We start from the raw sequence: 14,772 nt of genomic DNA, 5'->3' as shown, positions 1-14,772 counted from the left end.
TTTCAGATACAGTAACTACATCCCAGCATGTTACCTAATGGCACTGCATGCCTAGATTAAACAAAAAGTTCTCCAGGTAAATCAAAAAGCCAAACTAATTCCAGGACTGTGACATTAGAGATTTAAAGGAGGACAAGTAAAAAAACTCTGACAAGTAAAAAAAAAGTCAGTGGCTAACTACAAAATTTGGCCCCAACCAAATGTTGGGTACTATGCCTTAAAATCAAGATAAAGCTTCAATGAATTAAGGAAGTAAAAAAGTTATTTATGAAAATGAACTGGAAGAGTTAACACATATATGAATACAATGTATAAACCAATAATATACTGCAAAATTATGATTTGCTGTTTATAGTATGCTAATACTTATAGGCACCAATTGAGATCAGTGCCTTACTGTCTTGGACATTGTATATAAATACAGCAAGACACAGCAACCATCTAGGAGAGCTTACAGTCTAACTTTTATATCTGAACGTCTCTAAAAACTGATGAGCTTCTGAGATACAAATAGCTTTTGATGAAGGTATGCATATGTGTGAAATACAATACATGAAATATGAATCCAGTCACCCCCAAAGAGGATGATGCTACATAACGTTTTATCTGGGCGCTAGGTACAGAATGCAGCAATATATACACAAGAAGAAACGGCATCCCACTTGCAAGTAAAGAACAGATTTGTTTTAAATTCATTTTATAATGAATCTGACTCAATTATTCACAAATCATGCATAATGAAAGCTGCTACAAAAGAGTTTGTAGCTTTCTAAACATCAAGAAAAAACCCTGGAGAGTTTGAGGTTTCATTCTGGAGGCATGGTAGGGAGACACCATGGTCGGGAGCCACCAACACTTCCCACAGTCCAGAAAGACCCTCCACAAGCCCTGCAAGAGTGTGGTATTCCTGGTATTTTAGTTACATTTCTACTTTGCTGTATATTTTTAGAATGCTTTCAACAAAACTCAAGGTTGCTTCATAATCAGTTTAACTTGCCTCATACTTCATTGCAGTTCTGTCACATATACTGGATAGCCTTAAGGGGTACATGCCTTTCTAGTCACTGTACAGATAATTCAGGCATTTTGTACAAGGAATTAGATTCAAGTTCTAAAAAATATAGTGTAGAAAAAAAGGAGGAAGTTGAACATCAGTAAGTTCAATATTCTGTTTTTGCATGGATCTGATTAATGGTTGCAAACTGAACACTGAAATACAAGCAAGTGGTAAGACTGTACCTACCAAGGTTGTATTCCTGCAGATTGCTGATATATCCATACAGAGGGCAGTGCCCAAAGATGACGAGCATAACAACACTGCCATCTTCCAGAGTGACAACGTGTGCTGAGTGGCCAACAACGGCATACTGCTCCTTGGCTTCTGGGGTCACTTGAACCCATGACTCATTGTGTATATGGAATACCCACAGCTGATTGGTCACATTCCCTGTTGCATCTATTTTTCCTCCATACATATAGATTTTATTCTGGAAAAAAGTTGGTTTAATAAAGAAATGGTCAGACTTTTTGGCCATTAACACACCACACATACAAAAGAAACAAACTGCTATGGTTCATAGTTCCCCAACAAATGTCCACCACATATTGTGCAATGTGTGCAGATTTTTACTGATAACTCCTGCTAATGCTGATGGAAAGTTAAATGAAAAAGTCTCCTAAGCATTATGGAAGATACAACCATTTCACTGATGTTAAACAAAAATTAAGAAAAACTGTCTCATTTTTCCTTCTAAGTATAAGGTAAATAAAACTATTTGAATTCTCCTCAGCCTCACTCTGGAAAAGGACAACAGTAATGTACCTTTTTCTTGTTAACTATTAAGGAGTTATGGCAGAGTTTAACAAGGCCAATGCAAATCTAGGGCAACATCTGTCCATCTCCTCCTGGTCTTATTCAAATTATGTTGTCTGATGTACAACGTACTTAAGGAGGAAAAAAGGTAAGTTCCCTATGCTATCCTCTCTACCTCAAGAAAAATAAAAATGAAAAAGTATATTATTTTAAAAATCTATGACTACTAAGCAAGTGAAGAGCCTCAAATTATTTAAGCAGTCAGAATCGAACAAAAGATGACCAAGTCTGAAATTATGCTAATATACAAGTGACACATCCAGCCATATTCTTTGTATTCAAAAAAATTCCAACGCAATGTATATGCCACTAAATTTAACTGTCTGGTAGGATTACCTTAACATGAACTTTTTGTTTTTTCTTTTCTTTTATCCCTTGGGCTGCCCTTGCCACTCAAATAGGTAAGCAATGCTTCTCCCAAGGCATTATATACACAGAACTAATACAATTGAAAGCAAGATTTAATTAGCACTAATGAAACTACCTACCTCATGTAATGCCAATGAGTGACCATATCTAATCTCTACAGAGTTCACAGTGCTGTTCAGTGGAAGCCACTCCTCAGAAACAAGGTCATACCTGTATAAATGAGAATTTGAGATTTTTTTGTGTAATTTATATACAAGTTTACCAGTCCTTCTCAGGATTTGTTAGGAAAGATATATTAATAAAAGTATGAAGACACATTGTTACAAATTATATATAAAAAAATCTTTTATGGATAAAAGTCAAACTTAAGCAGTATACTTTAAACAAATATACTTTTGTTTCTTTACCATACTTCTACGCAAAACCAAGAGTGACAACATTCAGACGGAGCTATACCAATTTATACCAACTGAGGATCTGAGGTGTGTCAAAAATAGGTTTTACAAAAGCTCAGGGTAAATTCCAACATTTCTATAGGAAACCGTCAGTATTCATAGCATAGTATTTTTTAATTACACTTTCATCATTCAACCATAAAAACTCTCTCTAAACTTAATTTGGCAAGGGAAATCAACAAGAGAAAGACCCCATCACAAAAAAAGTTCATTGGCTTTACATCTAGGGAAGTAGCTATATTTGCAATGCTTACATTCATGTAAAGAAAAATCAGCTTTAAGATAAATCTTTAATGAAGTCTATCCGCATGTGTTTAGTGAGACGAAAAAACAAGGCAAGACTTTGAAAAAGTAGCTAGTGAAAATGAGGATGGACTGCCTTGCAATGATACGTGAATTTTCAAATGACCTTCAAGTATGGCTTAGAGAAACTGCTACTTATGGACCAAACGCTGTCCCAAGTTCTGAATGCATGACTCTCACTGAAGCTGATGGAAGCTATATGTATGCATTTTAGGGCAGAATTAGGCCCTATACCTGTTAGTTTGTAACACTATCTGGATCAAGAGGTGGTTTAAAAGCTTTCCACAGAGATTATCAGTGTGCACTTAATGATAATGGTATAAAAGATATAACAATATTCTTCACAACAGTGGGTGTCATCCTCATTTTACAGATGAGGGCACAGAGTTTAAATGACTTGCTCAAAGTCACACAGTGCGTCCGTCGCAGTCTGGTGCCCCATCCATTGGGATATGCTTCTTCTCTTTCTAAGTTCAAATATCCATTTCAATAGCCAATAGAGCTTCGTTAAGCAGTCACAACCTGAAATCATGCAGGTTAAATAGCAGAAACTGTTTTATAAGAATGAGTTAATTCAGATGGCCTCTGAGAGGATGTAGACTCCGCCTCACTGAAGGTGAGGCAAGACAGAACTTGTGGGGCTTATGGATGAATATACAGAGAATAATAATAGTAAGACAGGACAGTGTTGCAGGAAGGTGGAGTAGGCCAGCACTTACTGTACCTCAGGACTCTGTATGAAGTTTTTCCAAAACTAGCTCCCAACAAACATTAGTAAACTCATGTTGACAGATCCTAGCTTTGCGCAGGGCACAGGTCTGGACACAGTTTGCAGGGTGATATTTTCTAAAATTAATTCTAGACATCTAATATCATCTTGTAGTTGGAAAAACAAAAATGATATCAAGGTATTTGGGTTTTACTCACGCTAAAACCATACGGGAATCGGAATGATTGAACATGTAGCCTCCAACAACCCACATTACATTGCCACTGACAACAGCTTTGTGAGACGCTCTGGGAAGCTTTGGACTAGAGTATTCCTCACGAGTCCAGAACGACTGATTAGCTGGTACAGGGAGTGCACAGCCAGGACCTTTTAATGAAAAATAAGTTTAAAATGTTGAGAAACACTGTTACAAACATACGTGTAAGTGACCATTTATGGATAAAATAAAGCTTCAAAAGTAGGAGAGTAAGGACGCAGCTTGTAGCTGTGCCACATTGGGTGGCAATTTCATTGCAAATTTCACAACCTAAGCCCAATGCTTGGATGGTAGACCTCAAAACCATTGAAGCTGGGGATTCAGTAGAGAGAAATCTTCCCTCTCTGACAGTACTCAACCAGTCCTCTAACACATTATTTGGAGGCACAGTGGACATAAGATCTGGGTCCTAATCACCTGTGGCCATTAAACATTCCATAGACTTTTCCCCCAGGAGTAGAACTGTTATCCTTGATGCTCTGGTAAATTTGGATAATCCCTGGTGCCCTGGATTTGGATAATTTAATTTTGTTTATCTAAATTCCTTCTAAAGTTTCTGCCAATATACTATTCACAATTCCTTCTCTAAACTAATTTGCAGTGTTGCTATATGCTGTCAAACAGCTGCTGTGCTTAACCCTAGAGGTGGCTATATTTCAGTACTATACACATTCACTTCTTAAAGTATTTGGGGATTTTTTTTATGTGACTGACTAATTTTAGCTCTTAAAATATACAAAGAAAATCAATTTTATGTGAGAAACTGAACATTGCAAGAGGTGAAATTATAGGTTTTTTTAATTAAAAATGGAGCACAGCTCCACACTTCAGTGTGGCAGTACGTGAACAGAATTAGAAACAAATATGTTTCATGTATTTTTGAGACAAGTTAAATCCTACCTGAAGTCTCAACTTTGCTTTCAGGTACAATCGTACATCCTTATGTCTTCTAAGACCGCATTCACTTGCTCATATGGTCAGTAACTTACTTTTTTTTTTTTTTTACCTTTTTTTTTTTTTTTAAAGAGATACATGGTAATGTTTGAGAAAGCAGGATCAAGGCTCTGATGTATGCAGGTGAGCAAGGCACAGCAGGGAGGAGAGTGGAATCAACATCTGCTGAGTGAAAACATCTGCCAGACACTATAATCTCTGCAGCATGCAATCCTGATTTAACTGCAAATGTCCCACAGGGAAAAGCATCCCCCCTCTCAGCAAAAAAATCTCTTCCTGTTTATCAAGGCACTTACCTTGCCAGTCTGAATAGCACGAGCATCCTTTGGTCCCATTCATGTTGCACTGACCTCTCGCAGGATATCCACAATCATCTGTGCAATAAGGAATATCACACGCCTCTCCTTTCCAGTGTTCAGAACATTCACATTTAACAGAGTTACTGCCGTTACTGAGTTTGCACTCTCCTCGGCCAGAACAATTATTGGGACACATGTTGAAACTGCAAACATGGGGAAAACTATGTTTGTCAGCAGTTCAATTGACTACCAAGTCTTGCCTCTTATTACACAAAGAGCTGCTGAACAATGTTAATACAAAGGTGTAAATGTTTGTTCTACATGTCTATGCTGAGATAGGATTTGAAGTTATGGGTCTATACTTGTTTTTGGTCTAGCTAATATTTTAAGTAGTAACATTAAGAGCGATTTCTGTAACCGAGTCCCAAATTAGATGAGCTGATGAGGAAACTAAGTGATTCACTAAGTTTTTAAAAAGAACAGGAGTACTTGTGGCACCTTAGAGACTAACAAATTTGTTAGTCTTCTTTTTGCGGATACAGACTAACATGGCTGCTACTCTGAAACTAAATTCTTAGTGCTCAGCAGAACAACTGGTACTTTGCTGAGAGTCCCAAAATAACTGACTGACAAGTTATGCTTTTCGGATTTGAACCACCTTTGCAAAAAGTTTTGTTGATTTGGGCCACAATTTAAAGAGCTGGCTCACTTAACAAGTTAAATCTACAGCAACGCTTCTAATACAATCCATATACATGTCAGTTATTTATAATGAAAATAAATCACCTCAACACCACTACAGTGAAGGATTTCATCAGCTCACATGAGGGCTTTGTGGTAAGAGTGTGATTTATGTATCAGAAGTAGTTCCAATTACACTTTATTCTAGGACTCACTTAACAAATGCACCACAGGGTGCATGTCAATAACCCAGCCACACACATCCCCTTGAATCATGGTGAACACAGTATTCAAGTGGAATCAACCATGGTAAAACTAGTCCTCCAGTATTTTTAAGCAATATCTGTGTTACAGATTCACATTCAGGGGGCCTTATTCTTTATCAAATCGTGGATAACTGATGTTTCATTAACCACTGACCTTGCATTCAACAACATGAATCAAAGATAGGGGTCACTATCCAAAACCCCATTCTCCTGTACAGAGGCTCTGACTTCCTAATTTCCCCAGGGGTGCTCGAACCCCATTCCACCCCAGGTCCCGCACCCACCCCACCGCTTCCCCCAAGGCTCCACGCCATCATGCCCCCGCTCTGCCCCTCCCCCAAGCACGCCCTGCCCTTGCTCCACCTCCTCCTGCCCAGTGCCTCCTGAACATCGCTGAGCAGCTGATCACCAGTGAGTGGGAGGCGCTGGGGGGAAGGGAAGGAGCTGATAGGCAGGGCCACGGTAGGTGCTGAGCACCCAGTATTAATTGGCACCTATAGTCCTGTAACAGCTTACACCAACTGCACCAAGACTAAATGAAATAAAAGGATTTCACTCTCCATTATAGTAAGGGTCAGAGTGAATTTCAAAGCTTGACTTTGAATTCCAACTCCAGCAACAATACTCTGAGCTGGTTATAATACATCCAAATTTAAAAACAGAAAATCCTTGCATCCTTTCGGTTAAGGACACATTAGAAGGAAGTCTCTCACCCATAACACACAGAACAATCAAAAATCAAAACAAGTATTTTTTATTTTATTTTTGAAAAGAAAATTTTCTGAAATGAGATTGAGCATGTAGAATTAAGGGAAATTTAAAATACAGGTTAAATATAGCAAGTTTATATCCACCTTCTTTTAAGGGAAGGTAGTTCAGTCGTTAGCGAATGTATTCATTGCATTGTTATGTTGGAGTCTCCCACCATAGTTGATGTACGAGAGTCAGTTTGTTTCAGTGCATCTTGTACAAATGTAAACTCACGAGGGATCCACAGATGCATCCACATCTCAAGCAGACATGGCCTCATATTTTTGCCGCAGCCTGCTTTCTTCACTCACACTTCTCTTTGGCTTTTTTTGGTTCTGCCATTGTTATTGTCACAATGTAGTACTGGCAGCTGCCAGTAGATGGTATCATGGTTTTTGGTATCAGAGTGAACAAGATTTTCAAAATTAGATGTCTAAAATAAGGCTGCTAAATAAGTTTTGGCATGACTTTAGAAAGTGCTGAGTATCCTCACCTCCCACTGCAGTCAGCAAGAGCTGCTGGATGCTCAGCTCCTTTTGGAAAAAAAACAGACCACTTACTTAGGTGCTTAAATATGGATTAAGAGCCTAACTTTAGGTATCCAGTTTTGAAAATCTTGGCCAGCGGGTTTAAGCAAAGGGCTCTCTAGCAGACAAAATGTATTAAGTCAAAGGAAAGCCTGGGAAGACACGGATAGCTTAACTGTAGCTATACCATGTTCCTCTGGGTAAGCAGCACTCCGTCCACTCGCTTCTGACTTCTTTTCCTATTTAAAACAGCCCAATATAGATAGCTGGTTCACATGACAAATGCATTTCACGGGTTGATACACATTTAACAACCAGGGATGCTTAAACTTTTCCCGTGGGCTCTGTAGACAGTCATTTGCAACTGAATTTCTTCAACCAACCAACCATTAAATGTTACCAAGAGCTAAAAATTCCTGCACATGAACACCAATTCACACCCACAGTAAAACAAATCCCACTCCACACAAAATCCTCAGACACAACTATACTGAAATAAAATTCAGACCCACAAAAGCAAGAAATTCAATTAAATGTCCAATACCCACGAGAATCTCTACTAGCATGTGTACACCAGCTTCTTCTACTTATGTCTCTAAAGTGACCATTCTGCAAATAATTAGCCCATTAGGGAATAGCCTAAAGGTATTTAAAAAAAAAACAGCACTGAGCATAAAGTACACTGTAGCAAATGTTCACGAAGAACCAATGCATAATGCCTCTTAAAATTATAAACAGGAAAAGTGAGGACGTTTCTTCATAGTCATTAGTCCCAGAGGGGTAGCTCTACTAAGGCAGCCCGGTAACCAACTGGAACTAAGATGGTCTGAAGCTTTTTAGAGATGCCCCTACACATTTCTCTTTACTGTAGGTTTAGTCCAGTGGCCTGAGGGAAATTCTTGTGTGTATGCAGGAATGTAGGGAGGAGAAAAGAAAAAGGTAAAGTCATATGCATAAAGCGGATAAATTCTATTGATTGCATGTGATTGTAGAAATCTAACATTTGCTCAAAAATAGTCACTATTACTCATGTTGCATTTACCCAAGTTTACAATCCACATGTGAGATTAATGCTAGTGACAGAATATTAGACACCTAACACAAATTATGTGATTAATTTGCCTCTTGGCCTTCCAAATAAGCTATTTATTAACTTCATGTGTTAAACCATCCATTACAAAAAGTTCACATGAGCATATTTACTTTTCTAGAAAAGGTAATGAAGGATTAAAACTTAAATTAACTTCCAGTTTCATGTTTCAAGGGCAGCTGCAAGTGCCAAGAGAAACAGACAAAAGACATGAATCATAGGACAGCAAGGTACCTCCTGGGTAATTGAGCCCAGATCCCTCCTGTCTCAGGCAATGCTATCATGCCATCCCATTCATAAACATATCAAGCTTTGTCTTAAAACTAGTTAGCTTGTTTGCTCCCACTTCTCCTATTAGACCGCTGTTCCAGAACCTCACTTCTCCGATGCTTAGACGCCTTCTAATTTCCAATCTAAATTTATTCCTGACCAGTTTATCCCCATTTGTTCTTGTGCCAACATGGTCTTTCAGTTTAAAGAGCTCTTTTCTGCCCGCTCAGCCTTTGCTTTGCTATGTTGACCAAGCCAAGCTCTTTTAGTCTTCTCCCATAAGATTAATGAGGAGTCCAGTAGCACCTTAAAGACTAACAGATTTATTTAGGCATAAGCTTTTGTGGGTAAAAAACCCATTTCTTCAGTTGCATCTGAAGTGGGTTTTTTACTCAAGAAAGCTTATGCCCAAATAAATCTGTCAGTCTTTAAGGTACCACCAGACTCCTCATTGTTTTTGTGGATACAGACTAACACAGCTACCCCTCTGATACTTGGTCCATTAAGATTGGTTCTCCATATCCCCGATCATCCTTCTCTGCACCTGTTCCCGTTTGAACTCATCTTTCTTGAACGTGGTGACCAGAACTGTACACAGCTGTCCAGGCCTTGTACTGTCTTGCCAGTGCCTTGTACTGTGGAATTCATACTTCTCTGTCCCTACTGGAAATACCTCTCCTGATCCATCCTCGGAGTGCATTTAGACTGCTCTTTCAATACGCAACATTTAAATTTCCTCAAAACCATTTGGAAGAAGTATTACTTACTTATAGGTGATGTTGAACCCTGTCAAATTATAGGCAGCATCACTAAAGAAATGGAGTAGGACATAGCCAGAAGTGGCTACAACTTCTGGGATTGTTTCATTGCCTTCCCTCTCAGGAACAATAAGACCACTGAAAAAGAAAGACAATGTACAACGTTACATATACAGTCATGGGAGCATAACAATTATAGTAATTCCACTATACACGTGTCTCAACTATGTGTAAAAAAATAAATTCAAGACACAAGCCGGATGATTTCTTAAATTTGATCACTTTGAAGTGTTACATATTTACAATAATAATCAAAGACTTTAATATGGAAATATCAGATTTAGTGTTTTGTTGAAGAAACTCCTTAAAAATATCTTTTGGGGGAAAAATGATAAAGCCCCTAATTCCTTAAATATACCCTGGATTTCTCCAAAGCAATTAACTTAGTCTCACATGACATTCTCATTTAAAAAAATTGCATTACATAGAATTAATAGGACACAATTAAATGGATTAAAAACTAGCCGTTGACAGTTCTCAAAATGTGGTTGCTAATGGGAAGATATCAATGAGTGGGACATTTTTAGCAGGCTCCAACGGGGATCAGTTCTTGGTCCAAAGCTATGTGACATTTTTATCGACTATCTAGATGATGCTAAAAAAATCTTTGCTGGTTTTGCAAATGACAAAGATTGGTGGAATAGTAAATAAAGAACACCAATTACTATTACAAAGTGATCTGAATCTCCTCTTTATATGCTCAGAATCCAACAAAATCTATTTTAATGTAGACTAATGCTGGGAACAAAGAATGAAGGATGGGAGACAGTGTTGGAAAGCAGCGACTCAGAGACTATGGGATCATTATAAATAATCACCTCAAGATGAGCTCTCAGTGCAATAGTGTGGCAAAAAAAGGGGTGCAATGTGATCTTTGGATGTATTAGAAGGGGAAAATTAAGTAGAAGTAGGAAAGCAATCTTGCCTTTGTAGACACAACATTGACAGGACTGCTTACTGGAGTGCTGTGACCAGTTCTGCTCTACGCACGTCAAGAAGAATGCTGAACCCTTCAGTATTTACAAGGAAGGACACAAAAATAATCCAGGGGCTAGAAAATAAGCCTTATGATGAAAGGGTTAAGGAGCTCAATTTATTTGGCTTATCAAAGAGAAGGGTGACAGGTGACTTGATCACTATATTGCATTCTACACATGGAAAAGATATCAGATACCAGCGGCTTTCAACCTTGCTGAAAAGGCATAACAAGATTAAATGACTGAAAGCTGAAGTTCAACCTTAAAATAAGATGCAATTTCCTAACAGTGAGGGTAATTAAACATTCTAACAGCTTACATGGGGAAATGCTGGTTACCTGCCAGAACAGGAGTTTTTGTCTTGTCTTCTTGTTCTTGTGTTGTATAACAGGAGTTCTTTGTGTTATAAAATATATTGTCCATATGTGTATTCCACTCGAGGTATGCATGTGCTCCAGGCACCTGAGACAAAGACTTTTCATTAAAAGTGTCCATTGGTCCACACCTATGCCCATCACCTCCTTGTGCTCCAAATCAAGGGCACAAGGGGTGGCGCAGAATGACTGCCTCTCCAGTTCTTCTCTACCACAAATCACCTCAGGAAAACATCCAAAGAAAAGGGGAAGGAGAGACGGTAGTGGAATACACTTAGGGACCACATATCTCAAAAATTTCAGTTACTGTAACGTAAGTAACCTCTTTTCTTCGAGTGATGGTCCCTATGTGTATTCTCCTTGAGTTGACTTCTAAGCAAAAAGAAAAGGAGTACTTGTGGCACCTTAGAGACTAACCAATTTATTTGAGTATAAGCTTTCGTGAGCTACAGCTCACTTCATCGGATGCATTCAGTGGAAAATACAGTGAGGAGATTTATATACATACAGAACATGAAAAAATGGGTGTTATCATACACACTGTAAGGAGAGTGATCACTTAAGATGAGCTATTACCAGCAGGAGAGGGGGGGGGGGGGAGGGAGGGGAGAAAACCTTTTGTAGTGATAATCAGGGTGGGCCATTTCCAGCAGTTAACCAGAATGACAGAGTGACCAGACTCGATTACAGACCTAAAAGTAGCAATTCTTCAACAAAAAGACTTCAAAAACAGACTCCAACGAGAGACTGCTGAACTGGAATTAATTTGCAAACTGGATACAATTAACCTAAGCTTGAATAAAGACTGGGAGTGGATGGGTTATTGCACAAAGTAAAACTATTTCCCCATGTTTATTTCCACCCACCCCCCACTGTTCCTCAGACGTTCTGGTTAACTGCTGGAAATGGCCCACCCTGATTATCACTACAAAAGGTTTTCTCCCCTCCCTCCCCCCCCCCCCCCCCACTCTCCTGCTGGTAATAGCTCATCTTAAGTGATCACTCTCCTTACAGTGTGTATGATAACACCCATTTTTTCATGTTCTGTGCGTATATAAATCTCCTCACTGTATTTTCCACTGAATGCACCCGATGAAGTGAGCTGTAGCTCACGAAAGCTTATGCTCAAATAAATTTGTTCGTCTCTAAGGTGCCACAAGTACTCCTTTTCTTTTTGCGAATACAGACTAACACGGCTGCTACTCTGAGACTTCTAAGCAGTACTCCTTGAGGAGGAAGATGCAAGGAACCCTGCTGTACCATAATTGCAGGACCGCTGTGCCAAAGGATGTGTCTGCTGAAAGCTTGTTCCAGGGCACAATGACTACTAAGGTATGCAGAACCTCATATTGCTGCTCTACAGACCTCAAGAAGGGGAACACTGAGGTAGCCTGGTCTCTGGTTGAATGGGCTCTCACCTTGAGAGGGTAGTTGTCACTGCCAGCTCACAGCAAAGCACATGCAAAGACCGTGAGAAGATTGCCTCCCTTTTATACATTGAGCAAAGGAGATGAATAGTCTTGGACATTTCCTGAAGGGTTTTGTGTTCTGCAGGTAGAAAGCCAAGGCCTGATAAACATCCAGAGTATGGAGCTTCTGTGTAAGGGGTGTTCATTCTCTTCCCTCCCTCAGCCACACTGATGCTGGTTCCACCCCTTCAGTGGCTGGCTGTTTCAGTGCATTTTTGGCTCCCTGTGCCAATGAGCGAGATCTGTTCTCCTTTTGAGCTCCATACTCGGGCGCAGAGTATTGCCGGACTTGGAGGGTGTAGGGGAAAGAGGTCTTCTTCCTAGACGAAGATTTAGAAGGGGATTTCTCTCACTTTTTGTGAGTATTCTTGCTCTTCTCCTCCTGTTTCCTAGAGTCCTTAGCTCTGCCCTCTGTGATTCCAGAATCGGGTAAAACCATGCTCAAAGGGGCACTTCTGATAGCCTGCAGCAGATGGACATGGGGTCTGATGACCCAGGGTTGGACTAGGGTCTCATTGACCATTCCATCTCCTGAGCTGAAACTCCCAGGACTGATGGGTTCAGAGGGGAAAAGGAGTGGCAGATTTGCACTGAGAGCAGATGTTGGATTCCCCAAGGCAATGAAGGCTAGTGTCATGCAAATCACTAACCAGGATGACCCTTGGCAGGTGACGTGTAAAAGGCATGCCCTGGCTAGATTACATCTGTGTCTGACCATTTTCTCAGTATTACGTGGAAAAGGGTAGTGTGCAGTCCGCTAAAAATCTGATTGTCATGATTACTGAGTGATGTTTACATGGGAAATAGTTCATGGAAGATGGAAAATGCAGACTATTAGGTTGGAAAACTGTTGAAGAGAAACTTGTCATCTGAGATGTGGCAGGATCTCAGGGCTAACACATTCAACATTAAGAACAATGGACCTCCAGGGAGACAGCACTTCATTTACTGTCTGTCTATACGGAGACTTACGTATTGACGAAGACAAATAAACCTCAGGAGGGTTCTCTGAAGAGGGGGCCACCTAGATTACGAGACAATAGCCTGTAACTGTATGAGAACAGAAGACATGGCACAAGGGGTTATCCATTAGAGAGGAGAAACTCTGCCAGCAGAGGTGTCTTATGAAAGATATAGCTTCAAGGACTACTCATTGGGTGAGAAATACCTTACTAGACAGGAAAGTAACTTGTTAATAAGTACAGACCATCCTTTGCATCTTATGTTTTTCTTTACTGTAACCTCATGGTTCCAGATCTTCATACTTGCTTTTATTTGAATCTTTATCTCAAGTTCTGTTAAATAAACTACAGCTTGGTTTTACTATAAACCTAACTAAGTGCCTTGTGCTACGGACAGCATTGAACTCAGGTGAAACAGTGAACTGGGGAGCATTGCTTCCCAGGAGGCAGAGGATCAGGGTACATTGCTGGTGTTCAGAATATAAACGACTGGGCACTCAAGTGTAACAAGTGTGCTATGCAAATAGAGAGCTTGCACAGAGAAAGATCGGGGCTTTTGGAGCCTGGAGAGGAGTGCTTGTTTTGCCAACAGCTGGTTGGGGAGAGTTTCTCCTGATGGTAGCGATTCGCCCCAAACATCTAGGGTAACCCAACAAAGTGTCACACCACAGTTCCTGAATCCGGAGATCTTGGGCATATTACGTGACACCAAAGAGGAAGGGGGACAGGGAGGGGAAAGAGCCCCCAGGCCCATTCTAATGCTATTCTAACAAAAATATATCTATTAGAGAACAACTGATTACAAGAAAAATGGATTTTTTAACAGGAATACCAGCAAAGCTATGGACACTGAGAAGTCTAGTCTAATGGCAGGAAAAAGGAACAAGAGAGGCAGGCAGTCCATGTGCCCTTTAGGCCCTCTGTTTGAAGCATGAGGTGGTGAAAGGCGCAGGCATGGACCAATAGACACTGCCAATGAAAAATCTTCTGGTCTTAGATGCACACAGTGCATGCACACCTCGAGTGCAACACACACAGGGACCATCACTCGCAGAAGTAGTGGTGGTCTCCATTGCCTGGAATCTTTAAAAGAGACTAGATATCTTTTTAAAAGATGGGCTTTAATTAAGCTTTGGGAGATATTCTATGCCCTGTGCACAGCGTGGAGTGTGGCAAGGTGTCAGATTGCATGATTGTAGTGGTCCCTTCTGACCTTGGAATCTGAATATATGAATTCCCCTTCTCATTCCCTGCCTTTATGGGCCATGGGGATCACAGACTTGCCTGCATTGCTCTCAGCATGCTCTTAACACTTGTAGCTCTGTCCTAAGACAATAAATAATAATACC

General features: G+C 40.0%; 1 protein-coding gene across 1 annotated transcript in view; it reads right to left on the bottom strand.

The window, feature by feature from the left end:
* ATRN (attractin) overlaps positions 1-14,772 on the bottom strand; it is a 273,056-nt gene that overhangs the window by 164,125 nt on the left and 94,159 nt on the right. Inside the window, exons 4-8 of the mRNA XM_048846395.2 lie at positions 9,591-9,719; positions 5,237-5,442; positions 3,928-4,096; positions 2,362-2,452; positions 1,244-1,487 (exon numbers count right to left, since the gene is read on the bottom strand). Of these exons, the coding sequence (XP_048702352.2) occupies positions 1,244-1,487; positions 2,362-2,452; positions 3,928-4,096; positions 5,237-5,442; positions 9,591-9,719 (839 nt within the window). The remainder of the gene's footprint in view (positions 1-1,243; positions 1,488-2,361; positions 2,453-3,927; positions 4,097-5,236; positions 5,443-9,590; positions 9,720-14,772) is intronic.

This window comes from Caretta caretta, chromosome 4 (genome assembly GCF_965140235.1).
Source record: "Caretta caretta isolate rCarCar2 chromosome 4, rCarCar1.hap1, whole genome shotgun sequence".
In the NCBI taxonomy this organism is placed as follows: domain Eukaryota; kingdom Metazoa; phylum Chordata; order Testudines; family Cheloniidae; genus Caretta; species Caretta caretta.
This window is presented reverse-complemented; position numbering and strand designations above follow the sequence as displayed.